We start from the raw sequence: 18,667 nt of genomic DNA, 5'->3' as shown, positions 1-18,667 counted from the left end.
GACGTAGTTCCCAACAGCCACGTGGACACATACTGACGGCGTCAATCAAAATGAGGAGTCAATAGACGCTGTTAAAATTAACGGCTTCAATATTTAGCCTCGGAGATATCAATGGAGAATGTCGCTTCTTGATTCTCCCAGATCGTCCACCAAGCCGATTTTAACCCGAACCAATAGGCTCGGTAATACAAAATCTCAGGTTCGGAATGATACAATCCGACGGCTATTTGTACAGTCGGTTTTCTGATCCGACAGTTGAAAAATAAAGCCCTGTTTGTTTTGTATATAGACGAGAAATGAAACAATAAGAACGGTAGTTCAATTTCAGATCTGTAAAACTTTGATTCTAGAGAGAGAAAGTGAAAGAGAGAAGGAGTCATGGCGGAACACAAAGAAGAGGTTTCTGATGTTACGTCTGAATCGTTAATCGATAAGATCACTGAGAAATTTCACGGCGATGATTCCTCGTCGTCGTCTTCGTCTGATTCTGATAACGAGAAGTCATCATCATCAACTACAGCAGCTGTTAAATCTTCTGTTTATCGACTGTTTGGAAGGGAGAAACCTGTTCACAGTATTTTCGGTGGAGGAAAACGTGAGTTCTCAATCACTTTTATCATCCTTTTTCCTCGCAGTTTTTTGTTTAGGAAGTTAGCTGCATATCATGCCAAAGCCCTAGTTTCTGATTCCGTTTTGTAAATCGCTTAAATATCAATTTTATGGAACGTAATCTTTTTAAAAGCAAGAAATTTTTTAGATCGAACTTTAATTTCAATTAGAGGATTACAGATTTTCTGAAATCTGTTGAAATTTATTATCTGTATCAAAATCAAACACTGATTTAATTCTTCTCCTTGATCGGTATAAGAGAACTATGAATTATTTGTTTGATTGCAAACCTAGTTTTGATATATCTTTGTCACTGTACCTGATGTAATTGTAAACCTAGTTATGATCGGAAAACAGGACTGTTGAATTTTTCCTCCATGAATCTGATATCACTGATGATTTATGAGATCTCAATTGTGTAGAAAACCCTAATTGTTTTTAGTTAGCTTACTAGCAGTTCTGATTGTTTGTTTGTTTGTTTCAGCTGCTGATGTATTCTTATGGAGAAACAAGAAAATTTCTGGTGGTGTTCTTGGTGTAGCCACTGCTATCTGGGTTCTTTTTGAATTACTTGAATACCATTTTCTTACCTTGATCTGTCATTGCTTAATACTTACCCTGGCAATCTTGTTTCTCTGGTCAAATGCTACTACTTTCATCAACAAGTAAGCAATCAATGATTTCTAACCTTTTGTTTTTTGAGTTGATTTTATTTTGCTAAGTGTTTTTAATGTACTTGGAATTTCATCTTTAGGTCTCCACCACACATTCCAAATGTTCATCTTCCTGAGGAACAATTGCTTCAAGTTGCAGAAGCTCTGAGGATTGAAATTAATCGCGGTCTTTCTGTTTTACGCGATATTGCATCTGGGCGTGACCTTAAGAAGTTTCTCACCGTATGTTTGATTTATACTCACTTTTTTTCTTAGGAGTTCTAACAGTTTTCAAATCACCTTGTTACCCAAATAGTTTACTAATTACCTTGTTGATTTGGGGCCAATTTTCCAAAAGTTGATGAATTTGTAACTCATGCCCTAGTTTACAAATCTCCCTGTTAATTTAGGGCCATTTTTTCCAAATTGAGGAATTTGTAACTCATGCCCTAGTTGATAACCAGCACTTCTATCTCATGACAACTATATTGGCATATCATGAGCAGCTGAGGACTGAGGTGTTCATTTTTTTTTCTTCTCATTGTCGGAATCTGTCTCGCCTGAATGAAACGGATTCCAAATCGACGCGATCCCCGAATCAGTCATTCAAACGAGCAGGACAATAAACTATCAGTCTAAAATCCATCTTGAATCAGTTTCTAAATCTGACTTTAAATACTACTACCTGAGATGTGTAATCTATATTAATACTCTGTTTGTGGTTGTTCATTGTAACCTTTGATCTGTTTTACATCTCATAATTTAAGATATTTTGGTGTCTATTAGGTAATTGCTGGCTTATGGGTTCTATCGATTGTGGGTAGCTGGTGCAATTCCTTGACCTTGTTCTATATAGGTAGATGAGAAGATTCCTCTCTTCTTTTGTCTTTCTATTACTATATGCTTATGAACCTAATTTTAACTGTCTATTACTATATGCTTATTAACCTAATATTAACTTTGTCATGGAAAAACAGCATTCGTAATCTTACACACTGTCCCTGTACTCTATGAGAAGTATGAAGACCAGGTTGACTCCTTCGGCGAGAAGGCGGAGCGTGAGATCAAGAAACAGTATGCTGTTTTCGACGCAAAGGTTCTCAGTAAGATACCTATTGGAGCACTCAAGAATAAGAAGAATGCGTAGGAAAGAGTTTAAAGGTACTCCATAGCTGTCTTTAGGTGATAAACAATCAGTTAGCTTGTTGTTTCGACACTTTGAAATTTAGCTAAAACCCTTGTCACTACAATTATGTTTTTAGCAATGTTTGGGTTTTTCTGCTTTGGATGAATGTTGTGGGTTTTTGTAGTCAAACAAAGTTTAGATCATGATCGAATTTGCTCTGTATATCATATGGTGCTTTTCATGGTTGTTTTCAGCTTGGAATTTATTATTTCTCTTTTCTTTTTCTCATTTGGAAGTTCTCTGGTTGATGGTGGTGACAATAAATATTGAAGTTTAAATCTTAGAATCACAATTCCTCAACATGCAAATCAAAAGGAGTAATTTACCACTACTATTGTTGTTGGTAGTTTTAGTTTGAAGGTGGTGCTGGTGGGAGAAGAGGATGAAGAAAGAAATAATTGTTGCACGAGAGGATGACAATGTACTAAGTCGATGTATTTTTTTTTTTGAATTGTCAGTTTGCCTCGAACCACAAAAAACTGGAGGCCTATAAATCTCCTAATTGGGTGAGCTAGTGCTTCAGAAAATGTATTGGGAAGGAGAGAACACAAGTGGATAGAAGAATGCTTATTATTGCTTCATCTATCTATATCAGTATCCTTCAAAAAAGTTGGAACAAAAAAGTATCCTTTCAAAAGGTTTCAAATAGATGTAGTATATTTACATACAACAATGCTGGAAAACCCATTTCAGTCTCCACAGAACAATCACCAATAGCCTCTGCAAGAGCAAAATCCATCTTTAAAATGATGGAACCGACTCGAATCTCTCACTATGATCTCATGATCAACAATCTTTGATATGAAAATCATGGCACTATGACAATCACCACATACACGAAGGTTCTTGGTGATCCGAATGGGTGTTCCAGGCGATGAGGTGAGAATTCCAAAAGCAAGAGCTAGCTTCTCACTATGTTCCGATAATAGATCGTTTTTCTCTTCATCATCTACGTCGTGAAGAGCAAAACTCGTTTCTGGTACATACCCGATCGCCTTAATACGTAAGATCAAATCCCCAAGCAACTCGTATATTTGTTCTGATTGTGGATGAGATCTATCCCCAACAAAAAATGTAGTATTACCTTTCTTCCCCTCAACCCAACTGCATCCGGGTCTCTTCCTTATACCAGTCTTCTTCATCAATGACCTAACCCTAGCTACATCTTTCCACCGTCCTGCTTTCGCATATATGTTCGAAAGTAGAGTATAAGAGCCATCATTCTCCGAATCCATTTCTAGTAGCTTCTTTGCTGCAAATTCTCCTAGTTCTACATTGGCATGTGTTCTACAAGCACTAAGCAATGCCACCCAAATTATCTGACTCGGTTTCATCTGCATTCCATTAATAAGTTCCATAGCTTCATTTAATCGACCTGCTCGACCTAAAACATCAACCATACAAGCATAATGTTCTACCTTGGGTACTATTCCGAAATTTTCTGCCATATTGTTGAAGTAATTGATTCCTTGATCAACCATTCCTGAATGACTGCAAGCATAGAGTACAACAATGAATGTGATTTCGTCAGGAACAAAACCCGCTTTTCTCATTTTATCGAAGATTTCAAGAGCTTCTTCCCCTCGGCCATGCATTCCGTACCCAGTCATCAGTGAAGTCCAAGACACGTCGTTCCTTTGTTTCATTTTATTGAAAACATTCCGAGCTGCATCAACGTCCCCACACTTGGAATACATGTCTATAAGACAATTAGACACAAATAACATTGCAGACTCATATCTATTTCGAATTACATAAGCATGGATCTGTTTCCCACATCGTAATGCAGAAAGACGAGCACAAGCCATTAAAACACAAGATATGGTGAAATTATTTGGAGTATTAGACCCGAGGATCATCTCCGAGAATAGTTTCATTGCATCATTTGCATCGCCGTGTTGTGCATAACCGCCGATCATGACAGTCCAAGTAACCACATTTCTCTCTTTCGGTGTTATTGATTTGAAAATTGTGTAAGAAGCATTATTTTCTCGGCATTTAGCATACATATCGATAAGGGCATTTATCACCATAAGATCTTCTCCATGATCACTACCATCTCGTTTTAGAATGGATTTGATCACAAAACAATGTGTCTCCTTACCTTGAAGTAGAGCTCCAACAGCGGCACAACCCGATAAGAGGGAAACAATGGTAACCACATTAGGCACAGACCCAGAAATCTGCATCTGTCTAAATACATTTAAGGCCTCATGACCAAGCCCCCTTTGAGCATAACCAGCAATAACAGCACTCCATGTAACGACATTCAACTCGATCCTCTTCTCCTTCATTTTTTCGAACAAAAGCAACGCATCACTAAAACAGCCACTCTGTGAATACCCAGTAACCATAGCATTCCAAGTCACTACATCTTTAATTTCCATAATTTCAAAAACTTTATTAGCCTTACCCATCATTCCACATTTAGCATACATATCAATGATAGCATTACCCACAAAAACATCATCAAATAAACAACTTCTCATCGCGAAACCATGAGCTTCCTTACCATGTACCAGAGCTTTAGAAGAAGCAAAAGCAGGAAGTATGTTAACTAAACTAACCGCATCTGGCCGATACGTAAAATCCTTCGCCATCCTAACGAACAACTTCATTGCTTCATTTGAATCCCCAGACTGCATATAAGCAGCCACAATTGAATTCCAAGAAATGATATCGATTACATCTCTGTGAGACATTTCATCGAACATTTGTCTAGCTTCTTCAAGTGCACCACATCTAGCATACATAGCGACCAAAGAATTACAAACAAAGACATTTGAATCAAACCCATTATAGCAAATAACAGAATGAACTATAGTTCCTCGACGAAACGAAGGAATCTCACCACAAGCTTTGAGAACAAATGGGTATGTATAATGATCAGCTACCCATCCAAGTTTTTGCATTCGAGAGTAGAGATTGAGAGAGTTATCCAGAAACCCAAATTGAACATCTCTTTTGATAAGAGCATTCCACCAGTAAACAAGAGATGAAGATGGAGGGAGGCGTTCTAGGATAGTAAGAGCAGAAATTGGAGAGTTGCAGGAAATGTACATGGAGATGATGTCGATTGTCACGTTTAAGAGGTTTTCTCCTCTTATTAGGATTTGCCCATGGAGAAGTTTCGCTTTTGAAAGAGTTCTGCATTCTTTTAAGAATGTAGTGATCGGGTTGGTGGTGGTGGCGGCGGCGGCGGCGGTGGAGAAGAAGTTGGCCGTAATGGAATTATTGGGACGAGGCATGGTTTGTTATTGACATTGTGGTTCCTATTCAATTAGCCGTTCGGAAGTTGAAATTGGGTTCATTGGGTTGAACAAAAAAAAAAAGAGTAACTAATGTGTTTCTTCTAATGACACCCTCACCATCTCAATTCTGCCATCCCTCAGTTTCCACTAGAAGTAGATTTTTTTTAAAAGGAACTACAAAAGTAAATCTACGTCAAGCCTAAATAGAAATCAATGGAGAACGAAAAATCCACTGAGAAATAGAGAAAGTTGATGACAAAATAAAGAACTTCGATTTCTAGTACATCTATGCGATGTGTTAAAAGCACCTCCCACCTGGGTTTAAGGCGCGTCTCACCAACAAATTTAAGTGAGTGCATCGTCAGATTGTCAGGAAAAAAGACACCTTTAACATTTTTGGGGGCAAACTTCCCATATGATCATTGTGATTAATCATTTTATTATTGGATATCTGAAACCCTTGATGGTAGAATATGAACATTTCCTATTTGATATGAGATTTCGGCTTGAGATGTGACGCCCCATGCCTTATATCAGTTGTCGATATTGTCTCTGCTTTGGTCACCACGTACAGGTACAGGATTTTGTTCTTAGATAGGGCTCTTGGAACCCCAAAAAGTCTCGACACTTACTAAGCGCCAGGTTACATCTATAACCCGGATTCTGGACACTCTCGCGAGCTATGTGGGACTACCGCATGAAAGATGGAATACTTTAGGCATTACATGGGCATTCATTTTTGGACTCTCACCCATTTTTTGTTGTTGAATTTTTATACTAAAACATTAACAAGTCCACATAAAAGAACAATTTGCACCGTAAGAACTCCCTCAAATGTGAAGAAGCCAAATGAGCTGACATTATCCGTGAGAAGCGAAAACTAGGGTTAAACCTTAATCCTACTTCGTCACGGATCTTTTAGCTTCTTCTTTATTAATTGAGATTTGTATGATTTTTTTTTTATCATATTATTAGTGTTTAAAAAACAAAGACAGCTTACCTACTTATAAATGTCAAATTCAAAGTAGTTTCCAGATCATCACAATTAGTCTTACATTTCAAATCTAGTCAGGCTCGCAGAATCCCTAAATTTCTCCTTACAATTACCGAAATGGGATTCATACTGTTGATTGATTTACTCTCAGTTCTAAAGAAACTTGTAAAAATGGCGATTCTATGTGAATTTGAAGAAATTTCATGGATATTCAGTGAATATGAACCTGAGTATATGGTGAGTAATAATCAAGATCTCAACTTCTTAATTTTCTTATTTGACGTTTTGGTTGGCCAATCATTATTATTATGTGGTTCTATTTAATTACTACTTTATTGATCTTTATGGTATATTGCTGTTTGTGGGGACTCTTGTGAATTGATTTAGTAGGATTTTTTTTTTCTTCCCAATAGTCAGATCTGAAATCTGACTCGATGGCTGAGTTGATCTGAGTCAGATTTTAATTGTCCGTTGTTCTCAAGCTATTGATGTTTGACTCGTCTGTTTAGCTGATTTTGGGTCCATTTGAGTCAGATGGTTCAGATGTAGACCAGACATATTCGGACAATTAACGACAATAATAATTACTACTACTAGTCTACTATTACTACTATTTTATTGATCTTTGTTGCATATGGCTGTTTGTGTCTTTTGTGGGGACTACACTATGAATTGATTTAGACTGTTTTGTTGTGTGGCTATGTTTTCTTTCTTTCTTTTTTTTTATGCCTCATTTGTGATTCCTTTATGTTTATATTATTAGGAATACGGCTTTTATATATGAAAATGGTCCAACCTGAATACGCGGTGGGAAGAGCTTGGATTCAAACCAACCTTTAGCTGTCATTGATTAGGTAATTTAAGTCAATTCGTCTTAGAAAATGTTTTGGCAAATCGATCACGTTTCTTGTATTAGTTGTGGTTAGCTTTTGTTTCTTGTGGAATTTAAATATATGTATAGTTTCATTTTATCAATCCAACTGTATACTATCAAGCAACATATTTCTTCTTAATTGCTTTTTTGGCGCTTCAACTCGCTTATTTTATCGGGTGATTCCATTTTCTGTGTTGTATGTACTTGTTTAGTCAAATCGTAAGTCATGATCTCTAAATTTTAAAAAATGTTTGATATCGATGAGAATGTTTTTATAGCTTATAGACCTGTCCACTTGCTCTGTTTATACTGTTTTCAATCAAACATAAATGCTTTTTCTTTACCATCTTGACCAAACATTTGGACACCTCAAGTCAGTAGCTTACCTATAATCGCTCTTTTCTTTTCTTGATTCGAATGTCTAAATATAGCATATTCCAGGAATTTCGTTCTCAAGTATGTCTATTATATACATGTATAATATAATATATATAATATGCATGAATCCAGGTAGTTCATTACTCGATTATGTCTGTTGAATGGGTGGCCATCCTCTTGATCAGTGGCATTATTTTATGATAAATCAATCATACATGAAATCGATTGGATGTAAATATTGCAGGGGTATGTCATATTCTGTACTTATTCATCTTCACCTGTCTAGAGGATATATGTTGTTATGCTTATCTATATAACTTGCTTCTTTCTTTTATAAGTATATATTATAGTTATAGACATAACTGTCCAGTGGTAGCTTTCCTCTAGGTTCACCTTTTTCAGAACAAGAGCTTTTCTTATAAACCTGATCGTTTAATCTTTTGATTTTTGGTTGAGCAAAGAAATAACGTTGGAGTGGAGGACTATTTCCGGTTGATTATAAGTTACTGATTTTGGAGGTTATTTTTTTTCCTTTGGGATTGTTTTTAGAAGGATTAGTTCTATATTCCTTATGCTTTTTATTTTGAGATCTGAGTTTCATAGTTTGAAACACCATCTGTTAACAGTCTTCTGTGCATCAATTTTGTATGTCATTTGAGGTTTATTAGTGGGTTTAAAAGCACATTAAACTAGTATATTGACATAATAACGGATCATAGTTTGTACTTTCTTCGCTCTGTCAAAAACTAAAAAGTAATACTGTATATTAAGTTCTATTATGTTTGTTTCATAATTTTTGAAAGTTCATACTCTATATATAGTATGCAGTAAAGTGTGAAAATGTTTTGGTTTCTTATTAAAGTTCAAGGAAATAAGCTAGAAGAGTTGGATTGCAACAAGGGGATCTCTGAAATTTCTGTTTCTTATTGAAGGTCCAGTACTAATGTTTTCTTATCTGAAAAGTCCAAACATGAATATATGTTCGGAGTCTGGTGTTGTCTAAAATGGTCTACAATTTTGTATGGTCCTTTTATACATGAACATTTGATTTTGTTTGTCATTACCGTTCCCTAGTTGTGAAACAATTACAATAGTATGATTAGTTGCTTAGGCACTTAGCGCTTTAAATTCATATAATTCTCCGTCAATTAAACGATTCACGTTTTGTTTGTTAACCAAAAAAGGGAAAAAAATAAAGGCATGTTGTATGAGCATTTTATGCAATTTCCGTGTACTCCTATTTCTGTTTTCTTAAGGTGTAAGAGACACTAAATTGAAATTGTCTGTGTAGGTACAGTAGCATTCTCATGGATAACAGTGAATATCTGGGTTCCGTAAAACAAGATCACCCAGAAGAGCTTCCAAGTTTATTCAAACATATAATATCCGCGAAGGTAGCTGGGTTTGACAGTATGGAGGAAATTGGTATCGTTAATCATCAATCTCAAGTGGCTTACTCTCCAAATATCACTATTCCAGAGTATACATTTCCTAATGTACGTTAACATGCAAATACTTATGGTAGTACATGATTCGTTGAAAATAGTAACATTCTGCTTTTGTCTTGTGTATGAACTTGATTGTGTAAGCAATATTGAGGATAATAGTATGGTCAAACTGAGATGATATCGATTCAGTATTAAGTACCCTGAAAATCCAACTCAGAAGTAGTTAGTTTTTGGTGTGGGTGTCTAGATACAACTCTTGTTATGATGACACAGGATTGGCATTGTTGAGCTCTAGTGGATTAAGGCAATTATGCCGATCATTGGGTGAGATTGTAATGCCAGATGCTAAAATTACTTGTTTCTGTACGGCAATTACTATTCTACAACTTGCAAGTATAATATATCTATTCTGTATGGACATCAATCGTGCAATCAATAAAAGTTCTAGCAACTTTTCCTTCTTTATATCTCAATTGCTGTCACTTACATGTTCCTTTCGAACTTGTATTATAGGGAACTGAAACGACATCATTCCAGGCTAATGCATCTCAAATCGATAAACCACACCAAGTTCCTTCTGTTTCCATCAGCATGCCGTGTTCTCCTTTGGGGGTCAAAAGAGTTCTCTTCATTGACAACGATGGAGCAAATCTATGTAATCCCGTCTCAAGCATTCCTGGCTCATTGACCAGTCCCGAGATTGAACTATTGAAACAAACAAATATTCGTTCCAAGTCAACACCATCTGGTAATTCATATTCTCAGCCAATTTTGAACGGGAAGTTGTCTGACCCTCCCGAGCACCAACAGATAAACCCAAGAATTAATAGGCTGAAGGACAAACGGTTCGACTCTTTCAAAACATGGTCAGGAAAGCTTGAGAGGCAGCTTACTGGAAAGTCAAAGGATCGTGAACCAAAGAATGATGATCCACAGCCTTCTGAGATCCAGACCTTACCTGTAGACCGGTATTTTGATGCCTTAGAAGGCCCTGAATTGGAGACTCTCCGGGTATGTTCGATCCTCTTACTTCCATTCAGATTAACTTTTTATTTTGCTTACGAGTTTCTTGTGGTTATACGTAATACTTTTTCTAATCAAAGAAATGCCACCAAACTTTCAAAAATAAGCGGAGACTTCTTAAGATAAAACGCTTCATGGTGGAGGGTCAGTTAAAGTGACCCCTTTGCAAAGTAGTTGTTATTTGTTTTCCGGAAGTGTTCGGAGTCAATGAAAAAAAAGTTATTACCAAATATATCGATATGATGAGTACTAAACATTCCTTTTTATCGCTTTCTATAGGCTTCAGAAGAGTTGATGCTTCCAGAAGACAAAAAGTGGCCGTTCCTTCTTCGTTTTCCAATCTCTTCCTTTGGTATTTGCCTGGGTGTGAGCAGCCAAGCCATTCTTTGGAAGACACTTGCTACCTCCACATCCACGAGTTTTCTCAATGTCAACCTGGGCGTCAACCTCGTCCTCTGGTGTATCGCTGTTGCTCTTGTTGTAATTATCGCCTTGATCTACCTTTTGAAAGTTATATTTTATTTTGAAGCAGTCAGACGTGAATACTACCATCCCATCCGCATCAACTTCTTCTTTGCTCCATGGATATCCCTTCTATTTTTAGCATTAGGGGTTCCACCATCTCTCACGAAAGACCTACATCCGTCTCTTTGGTATGTTCTCATGGCTCCGATATTCTTTCTTGAGCTCAAACTCTATGGGCAATGGATGTCAGGAGGTCAGCGGAGGCTCTCGAAGGTAGCCAATCCTTCGAACCATCTCTCCATTGTTGGGAATTTTGTTGGGGCATTGCTAGGTGCATCAATGGGGTTAAAAGAAGGCCCTATCCTCTTCTTTTCTGTTGGACTCGCACACTACCTAGTCCTATTTGTTACTCTCTACCAGAGACTTCCAACTAATGAGACCCTACCAAAGGAACTGCATCCTGTATTCTTTCTGTTTGTTGCAGCTCCATCTGTTGCTTCTATGGCTTGGGCAAGAATTCAAGGGACGTTTGATTACGGTTCGAGGATATCTTATTTCATCGCATTGTTCCTTTATTTCTCTCTGGTAAGTTGATTATATTGTTAAACCTAAATGTATACTATTGTGCATGCTTCTTTATGATAACTATATGAACAATAATGCATACTGCGCATGCTCAATGGAAGTGAGTTCGAAAGAAAATGATAAATCAAAATATGACAACTTTTTGAGCTGCAAAATTTGCCTTTGGAGGTTATTCTTGGCATGATCCTTGAGGAGTCATCTTTACGGCCTTAGGCTAGTTCTGGCTATTGGAAACAAAGTCGAGTGATTAGATAGTTAGAGTAGATATAGTCTATCAAGTATCAAGGGCTAACATGGAATATTTAGAATTTTCTAAAGAAAACGATCATAACATGTTCTTTTTCCTTGGTCTTTTTTTCAGGCTGTTCGGATTAATTTCTTCCGAGGGTTCAGGTATATAACTAACGTATCTTTTAAAGAACCTCTTTATCGTCCATATATTTGCTTCTTATATGTCAGTCTTGCTGAAGTTCTTTTCTCGAATTAATAGGTTCTCATTGGCATGGTGGGCATATACATTTCCAATGACAGGAGCTGCGATAGCAACCATCAAATATGCGAATGAAGTAAGAAACCCTGTAACTCGGACAATGACAGTGGCTCTCTCTGTTATCTCTACCTTAACAGTAACAACTCTGCTGGTCTCCACCATTCTCCATGCTTTTCTTATGCGAGATCTCTTCCCAAATGATATAGCCATTGCCATTTCTCAAAGAAGGCCAAAGTCAAATAGAAGGAAATTTCATCGCAGAACTTGTAGCTCAGATACAAAAGACACTCAAAATTGTTTTCCGTTTACCAGCGAAGATAACAAAGATCTTGAAGCATCTATTCCAAATGATTCTGGTAAAAATTGATCCACCACTTATATTTCCTACCATCACTTGTCTGCTAGGATAAGAAAGTTCGTTTAAAGCAGCCGATGGTAGAAGAGGAGGATTTCGTGTTTTCGCTTGTAGAATGTGAACTTCTGCTGCAAAAAAAAAACCCTCAATCTTCGATGATAAACAGCTATCGTAATAGACTGTAAAGAGAAGGTTGATGGTACACAGTCGGACTTGAAGTTCTGGCAATGATCAAACCTGTGTACTGCTCCAGGAGTCTCTGAGAGTTTTATGTTTTTCTTTTCGTTCTTTATTATTGCAGTCAAGTTCTGGGATTAGAAACATTTTTTGTTTCGATTTTTAGATATCAATTGAGCCCCTTTTTTTTCTTTTTCTGAATTATTATCATACAATCATGTAACGACGGCTTTGTATTATATCTTGAACTTGGTAGCGCAAAGTTTGATCATTGGCTTCGAATGTACCCCCTATTTTTATATCTTGAACGTTGTAAGTCAACAACTTACCACGAGACAACAACTTACCACTATCTCGAATTAAATTTTTCATGAAAAACATCTCATATCCCCAAGTTTCAAAGAATGAGATTCAATATTTCCAACTCCTAATCACTTTACTGACTAACCAGTGAGCTAGCCACATCTTAATCATAATTTGTATATCCTCAAATAGGAGCTAATATAGAGAAAAAAAACTCATGAAGTACCATACCACTTAGAGAGTGACCAACTTATACTCGCCTCGACTGGTATACATATTTTATCAGACTAAAGAAAATTTACTATTATATAACGAAGCCAAAATCGACTTTGAAATAAACTCCAATGTGAATCTTACTTTGTTAAAAAGACAATAAGAATTCAAGCTTAAAATTAGGACTACACCCCCACTTTTTGAAAACTTTTGACATACACCCCCACTATTATATGAATATTAAGACTACACCCCCACTTTTTGAAAACTTTTGATATACACCCCCACTTGGACGGAAACCGTCAACTCAGAGTTAAGTTGGGTGTGTGCGAAACACACGCGCCAACCATGACGATTTTACCCTTTTGTAGTTGTTCAAATATTTTGAGCGATTTTGACATACACCCCCACTATTATATGAATTTTTGGACTACATCCCCATTTTTTGAAAAAATCAAAAATTTTCAATTTGCCCTCCAACGATCATCTTTTACCTTTTGTCTTATAAATTTATTTATTTTAGACAAGCTAAAAGGTCAAAGCGAAAGAACTATTTGAGATATCAAACTATGGAAAAGATGGGAGGAACTATTTGGGATATCAAGCGAAAGAATTTATTTATCTTATATGGGAGGAACTTATTTATCTTATTTGACATATAAGATAAATAAGTTCTTTCGCTTTGATCTTTTAGCTTGTCTAAGATAAATAAGTTTATAAGAAAAAGGTAAAAGATGATCGTTGGAAGGCAAATTGAAAAATTTTGTTTTTTCAAAAAATGGGAGTGTAGTCCAAAATTCATATAATAGTGGGGGTGTCTGTCAAAATCGCTTAAAATATTTCAACATCTACAAACGGGTAAAATCGTCATGGTTGGCGCGTGTGTTTCACACACACCCAACTTAACTCTGAGTTGACGGTTTCCGTCCAGGTGGGGGTGTATATCAAAAGTTTTCAAAAAATGGGGGTGTAGTCCTAATATTCATATAATAGTGGGGGTGTATGTCAAATTCTCCCTATATATTATTGAGTACGAACCACAAGAGGTACTTTAGTATATTGTTTGAAAAAAATTTCAATTGTTTTAGGAAATATGACCATAAAGAAATAAACACGTGCCAAATTCATGACATACTCACAATCAATTCTCACACCGTCCATTATTCGCTGCAGTTACTTTTCAAAGTTTAGCTCACCCACTTCTTTATACGTGTCTTCACCTCCCAATAAATCATTTCTCTCTCTCTCTCTTCTTTCCTCTTTCTCTCTCCCTCTCTAGTCTATACCATAGTCCATATATATATATATACTTTAAAAAACACATACACACACACACACCTATTTCTCCCCAACTTCTCTCTCTCTTTTTGCTTAAATAAGTAAACTTATTGCTTTAATTCTGTTATCATATATTCATGTCCCAATGGCTTCTTCTTCTTGTTTTTCTCTTGCTTCTTGTTTCCCATTGTTATTCTTCTTATATCTCATCGTCGAAATATCATCAGCCGCCTTTGCAGGTCGAATTACGATTGGGTCGAGGTTGTTAGCTAGTGAAAATCAAGTATGGATATCTGAAAATGGTACATTTGCATTTGGGTTTAGTCATGTGGACTCAATAGACAGATTTCAATTAGCAATTTGGTATGCCAACCTCCCAGGGGATAGAATTACTGTTTGGTCTCCTAATAGGTAATTTTCTTTTCTTTCTTCTTTTGGTTTTCGTTCACGATTAATATGTATTGTTTCGTCGGTTTTTTCTATTTGATGATATGTGGTTTGGAACAACGGAAATTTATTAAGTTGCTTTTGACTAACACTACTCATCTTCTGCTCGTTAAGCTTAAAATACTCCAACAATTTTCATTGCAACCGAACAAGTGCTAATTTTTTTTGTTGATATTTAGATATGATATTTTACTTGTTAATCAAATTTCAAGATTACCATCGGCTAAACTTTAAAGTAATTTATCCTTGATTCAATACGTGAGTCAGGGCATCGTGACCTACATTTTCTAGGTTGAGCATTTCTGATCTATCAGCTACCAATTAGTGAAAATGTCAACCTACACATATCTAAGTCGACTACTTCTAAGTTGACTCAGCATGACTTTTGAATGAAACTTGTAAGTTTTTGATGAAGTAGTCAATGATCTAATTTTCCTATCAGTGATATAAACAGGGACACTCTAGTCGGAAAAGATGCAATTTTGGAGCTTGACAACACCGGAAATCTCATACTTACCGACCAAAAAACCACAGTATGGACATCAAACACATCTCGGGCTGGTGTCGAATTCGCTGGAATGTCAGATTCCGGCAACTTTATCCTCTACAACTCTAAACTCAACCCAGTATGGCAAAGCTTCTCACACCCATCTGACACACTTCTCCCAGGCCAACCATTAACAGTTTCCTCAGAACTATCAACATCAAAATCATTCTACCATGGTGGTGGTTACTACACACTAAAAATGCTTCAAAAACCAACTTCACTTAGTTTAGCTCTTACATATAACTTGCCTGAATCTAACAACGCCTCCCCGAAATCTCATTCGAACTATTCATACTGGTCTGGACCTGAAATCTCTAATATTACAGGAGATGTTACTGCATTGTTAGACGATTCGGGAAGTATTAGTATCATTTATGGGGCGTTATCAGATGGAATCATGTATGTATACAAAAATGATGCAGGTGAAGGAGGAACAAAAGCAAATGGAAACAGAACAATACTTAGAAGATTAACACTCGAGACAAATGGGAATTTACGTCTATATCGATGGGATAATGATGTTAATGGGTCTCGTCAATGGGTGCCCGAATGGGCAGCAGTTTCAAATCCATGTGATATTGCTGGAGTTTGTGGAAATGGAATCTGTAACTTGAATGGAAGTAAAACAAATTCTAGTTGCAGTTGCCTGCCAAAGAATAGTAATATTTCTTCTGAATTGAGAAATCCTGATCTTGGGTGCTTGTCTGATTTGTCGTTAATAGTTAACTGCGAAGATTCAGATAAGAATTCGAATTCGAATACTTCGAGATATAAGATAATGAAAGTATCAAATACAAACTACTACTTTAGTAAATCATATGTAATTGCAAATTATAGTGATGAAGAAACGATATCGAAGTGTGGAGATGTTTGTTTATCAGATTGTGAATGTGTTGGTTCTGTGTATGGGTTAGATGACGAAAAAGCATATTGTTGGATACTGAAAAGTTTGGATTTTGGTGGGTATGAAGATCCTGGAGCAAGCTTATTTGTGAAAGTTTTGAATAATGGAACAATACCAGGAGAGAAGAGAAGAAATGGAGACGGTTCAATGAAAGAATCAAATAGTCACCATGAAAAGGTTTTGATTATTCCTATTGTTCTTTGTATGGTTCTTTTGATCGCTTTGCTTTCGTTCTTGCTTTATTATAGCGTTAGTAGACGAAAATCATTAAAGAAAGCGATCGAAAGCTCTTTGAGAGTCTCGGGTGCTCCTGCAAATTTTAACTATCGAGATTTGCAGAATGCTACTAATAACTTTTCGGAATTGCTTGGAACAGGTAAGAGTTAGACGTACTTGTTTGAGATGAAAGTCAACTAGTCCTCCATAATTCATATAGAACAAGGGAACTCAATCCGATTAAGATGGGCTTAGGACTCGGACCTGGCTCGCCAGAGGCACGAGCTCGGGACCTTGTCATAGATTTCATATGTAATAACTAATGATTGTGTTTTCTTTTCGTTTGATTCTTGCAGGAGGATTTGGAAGTGTTTTCAAGGGAGATTTTGGGAATGGCAATCTGATTGCAGTAAAGAAACTAGAAAGAGTTTTACCTCATGGAGAGAAAGAATTCATAACAGAAGTAAACACAATTGGCTCAATGCATCATATGAACTTAGTTCGCCTTTGCGGGTTCTGTTCGGAGGGCTCGCAGAGGTCAGAAAACCTAATTTCTGCAGATTTCCCTTGTTCTTCCATTCCAAGACCTTACACCATTAATGAGTTTTTGATGATTTTTCTCTGCAGACTTCTAGTATACGAGTTCATGAAAAATGGGTCACTGGACAAATGGATATTTCAATCATCTCATGGCGAGAAAAGATTACTCGACTGGCCGACTCGATTTTACATAGCGATTTCGACTGCACAAGGAATTGCATACTTCCACGAGCAATGTCGAAACAGGATCATACATTGTGATATTAAGCCAGAGAATATCTTATTAGATGAGAATTTCTGTCCAAAAGTATCAGATTTTGGATTAGCTAAGTTAATGGCAAGAGAACATTCTCATGTTGTAACTATGGTTAGAGGAACAAGAGGTTATTTAGCACCCGAATGGGTGAGTAATCGACCGATAACTGTTAAAGCTGACGTTTATAGCTTCGGAATGCTTCTTCTGGAGATAATAGGCGGTCGGAGAAACCTAGATATGTCATTTGATTCAGAGGAATTCTTTTATCCTGGATGGGCATTCAAGGTATGTATCCTCTGTGTTTGCTTTTTGTTTGCCTGGATCTGTCTTGCTCGAGTTTAACATATCTGATTTGATTCATCGAAGTCTAACCTATTACGTTATCTCTGATTCAAATGAACCCAAAATAAGCACAACAAATCAGAGAAGTTAGTTGCAAGAGTTAACTAAAAAAACAAATACTCTAAAATCTGACTCAAGTCAATTCTGGTCACTAGTTAGATTTCATATTGTTTAAACAAACATCGCATCAACCAATTGTTCTTGGTTTTTGTAATCAAACGGTGTATAATTGTTCTGTTCTTCCAGGAGTTGACAGAAGGGACACCGATGAAAGTTGCGGATAAGCGGCTAAACGGGATGGTAGAGGAAGATGAGCTAGTGAGAGCCCTGAAAGTAGCATTTTGGTGCATACAAGATGAAGTGTCTATGAGACCTTCAATGGGTGAAGTAGTGAAGATGTTGGAAGGATCAGTTGGTATAAATGCACCACCAATGCCCCAAACAGTGTTGGAATTGATTGATGAAGGCTTAGATCAAGTTTACATAGCCATGAAAAGGGAATTCAACAACCAGTCTAGTTTCTTCACCATTGCCACTCACACTTCCTCGCATGCTACTTGTAGCTATTCATCAATGTCTCCCAGATAAGCCAAGATTTAACCTAGATCGCCGTCAATTTAACAGGACTGCAGTTTCTGATTTTGGCCGTCAAGTGCCTGATTGTGGTGCCACTGCGTTGAGTCAGGGAAGGAAGGTTTCAATACGGTGTCGATGTAAAGAAACATGAACAAAATCTCACCGCATCTCAAAAAGGGTTTGTCGCCTGCAAGAGGTTATAGCTTTCAACCAAATGGACTTAGGCGGTGTCTTTATTTATTGTTTGAATCCGACTTGCCTAAGTGTTAGTTGTATGAATCTGAGTGCTACAAGTCTAACTTGTTTTGGTTAGGAGCACAGGTCATTTCAGGAAATGGGTTGGAACCAAAATCAACTCCAGCCCCATTCAGACAAGTCATATGAACGAGTAAAAAAGAACATTCTGAAATCTGACTCAAGCCAAAATCTGAATCTGAAAGAACACACTAGTGGCAAAACTACTATCTAGAGAGGTTCTTAGAAAAAGTACCAATAACTCGTGATTCATTGCATTCTCAATGTATTCAAAGATCTTCGAGAGATGCACAATTTTCTTA

General features: G+C 36.8%; 4 protein-coding genes across 11 annotated transcripts; 3 read left to right on the top strand and 1 right to left on the bottom strand.

The window, feature by feature from the left end:
• The first annotated feature begins 101 nt into the window (after positions 1-101).
• Positions 102-2,641, top strand: LOC147534792 (reticulon-like protein B3). Its single transcript, XM_086650792.1, has 5 exons — positions 102-595; positions 1,094-1,274; positions 1,364-1,505; positions 2,049-2,118; positions 2,240-2,641. The coding sequence occupies exons 1-5, from the start codon at positions 379-381 to the stop codon at positions 2,407-2,409; spliced, it is 780 nt and encodes a 259-aa protein (XP_086506918.1). The 5' UTR covers positions 102-378; the 3' UTR covers positions 2,410-2,641.
• A 359-nt stretch (positions 2,642-3,000) lies between these two features.
• Positions 3,001-6,555, bottom strand: LOC147534791 (Tetratricopeptide repeat (TPR)-like superfamily protein). Its single transcript, XM_086650776.1, has one exon. It carries the CDS (start codon positions 5,694-5,696, stop codon positions 3,156-3,158), a length of 2,541 nt encoding a protein of 846 aa, XP_086506902.1. The 5' UTR covers positions 5,697-6,555; the 3' UTR covers positions 3,001-3,155.
• On the top strand, positions 6,460-12,759 carry LOC147534790 (S-type anion channel SLAH2-like). 6 transcript variants are annotated; one of them, XM_086650787.1, is made up of 7 exons: positions 6,460-6,930; positions 7,457-7,547; positions 9,237-9,441; positions 9,907-10,404; positions 10,696-11,466; positions 11,828-11,859; positions 11,957-12,759. In XM_086650787.1, exons 3-7 carry the CDS (start codon positions 9,253-9,255, stop codon positions 12,321-12,323), a joined length of 1,857 nt encoding a protein of 618 aa, XP_086506913.1. In that variant the 5' UTR covers positions 6,460-6,930; positions 7,457-7,547; positions 9,237-9,252; the 3' UTR covers positions 12,324-12,759. The 6 variants fall into 6 exon arrangements, with proteins under 6 accessions (XP_086506913.1, XP_086506910.1, XP_086506914.1 ...); XM_086650788.1 differs by having other exon boundaries at positions 6,519-6,584; XM_086650784.1 differs by lacking the exon at positions 7,457-7,547 and having other exon boundaries at positions 6,474-6,930.
• A 1,527-nt stretch (positions 12,760-14,286) lies between these two features.
• LOC147534789 (G-type lectin S-receptor-like serine/threonine-protein kinase At5g24080) lies at positions 14,287-18,519 on the top strand. Of its 3 annotated transcripts, none has more exons than XM_086650773.1 (5): positions 14,287-14,693; positions 15,172-16,556; positions 16,753-16,933; positions 17,024-17,477; positions 17,781-18,519. In XM_086650773.1, the coding sequence occupies exons 1-5, from the start codon at positions 14,428-14,430 to the stop codon at positions 18,120-18,122; spliced, it is 2,628 nt and encodes an 875-aa protein (XP_086506899.1). In that variant the 5' UTR covers positions 14,287-14,427; the 3' UTR covers positions 18,123-18,519. The 3 variants fall into 3 exon arrangements, with proteins under 3 accessions (XP_086506899.1, XP_086506898.1, XP_086506900.1); XM_086650774.1 differs by having other exon boundaries at positions 14,325-14,693; positions 15,184-16,556; XM_086650772.1 differs by having other exon boundaries at positions 16,753-17,477.
• The last annotated feature ends 148 nt before the right edge of the window (positions 18,520-18,667 follow it).

This window comes from Eschscholzia californica, unplaced genomic scaffold (assembly GCF_041429995.1).
Source record: "Eschscholzia californica isolate CP2 unplaced genomic scaffold, dmEscCali1.0.p SCAF_6, whole genome shotgun sequence".
Lineage (NCBI taxonomy): Eukaryota > Viridiplantae > Streptophyta > Magnoliopsida > Ranunculales > Papaveraceae > Eschscholzia > Eschscholzia californica.
Note: the sequence above shows the minus strand (reverse complement) of the source record. Positions and strands in the feature narration are given on the sequence as shown.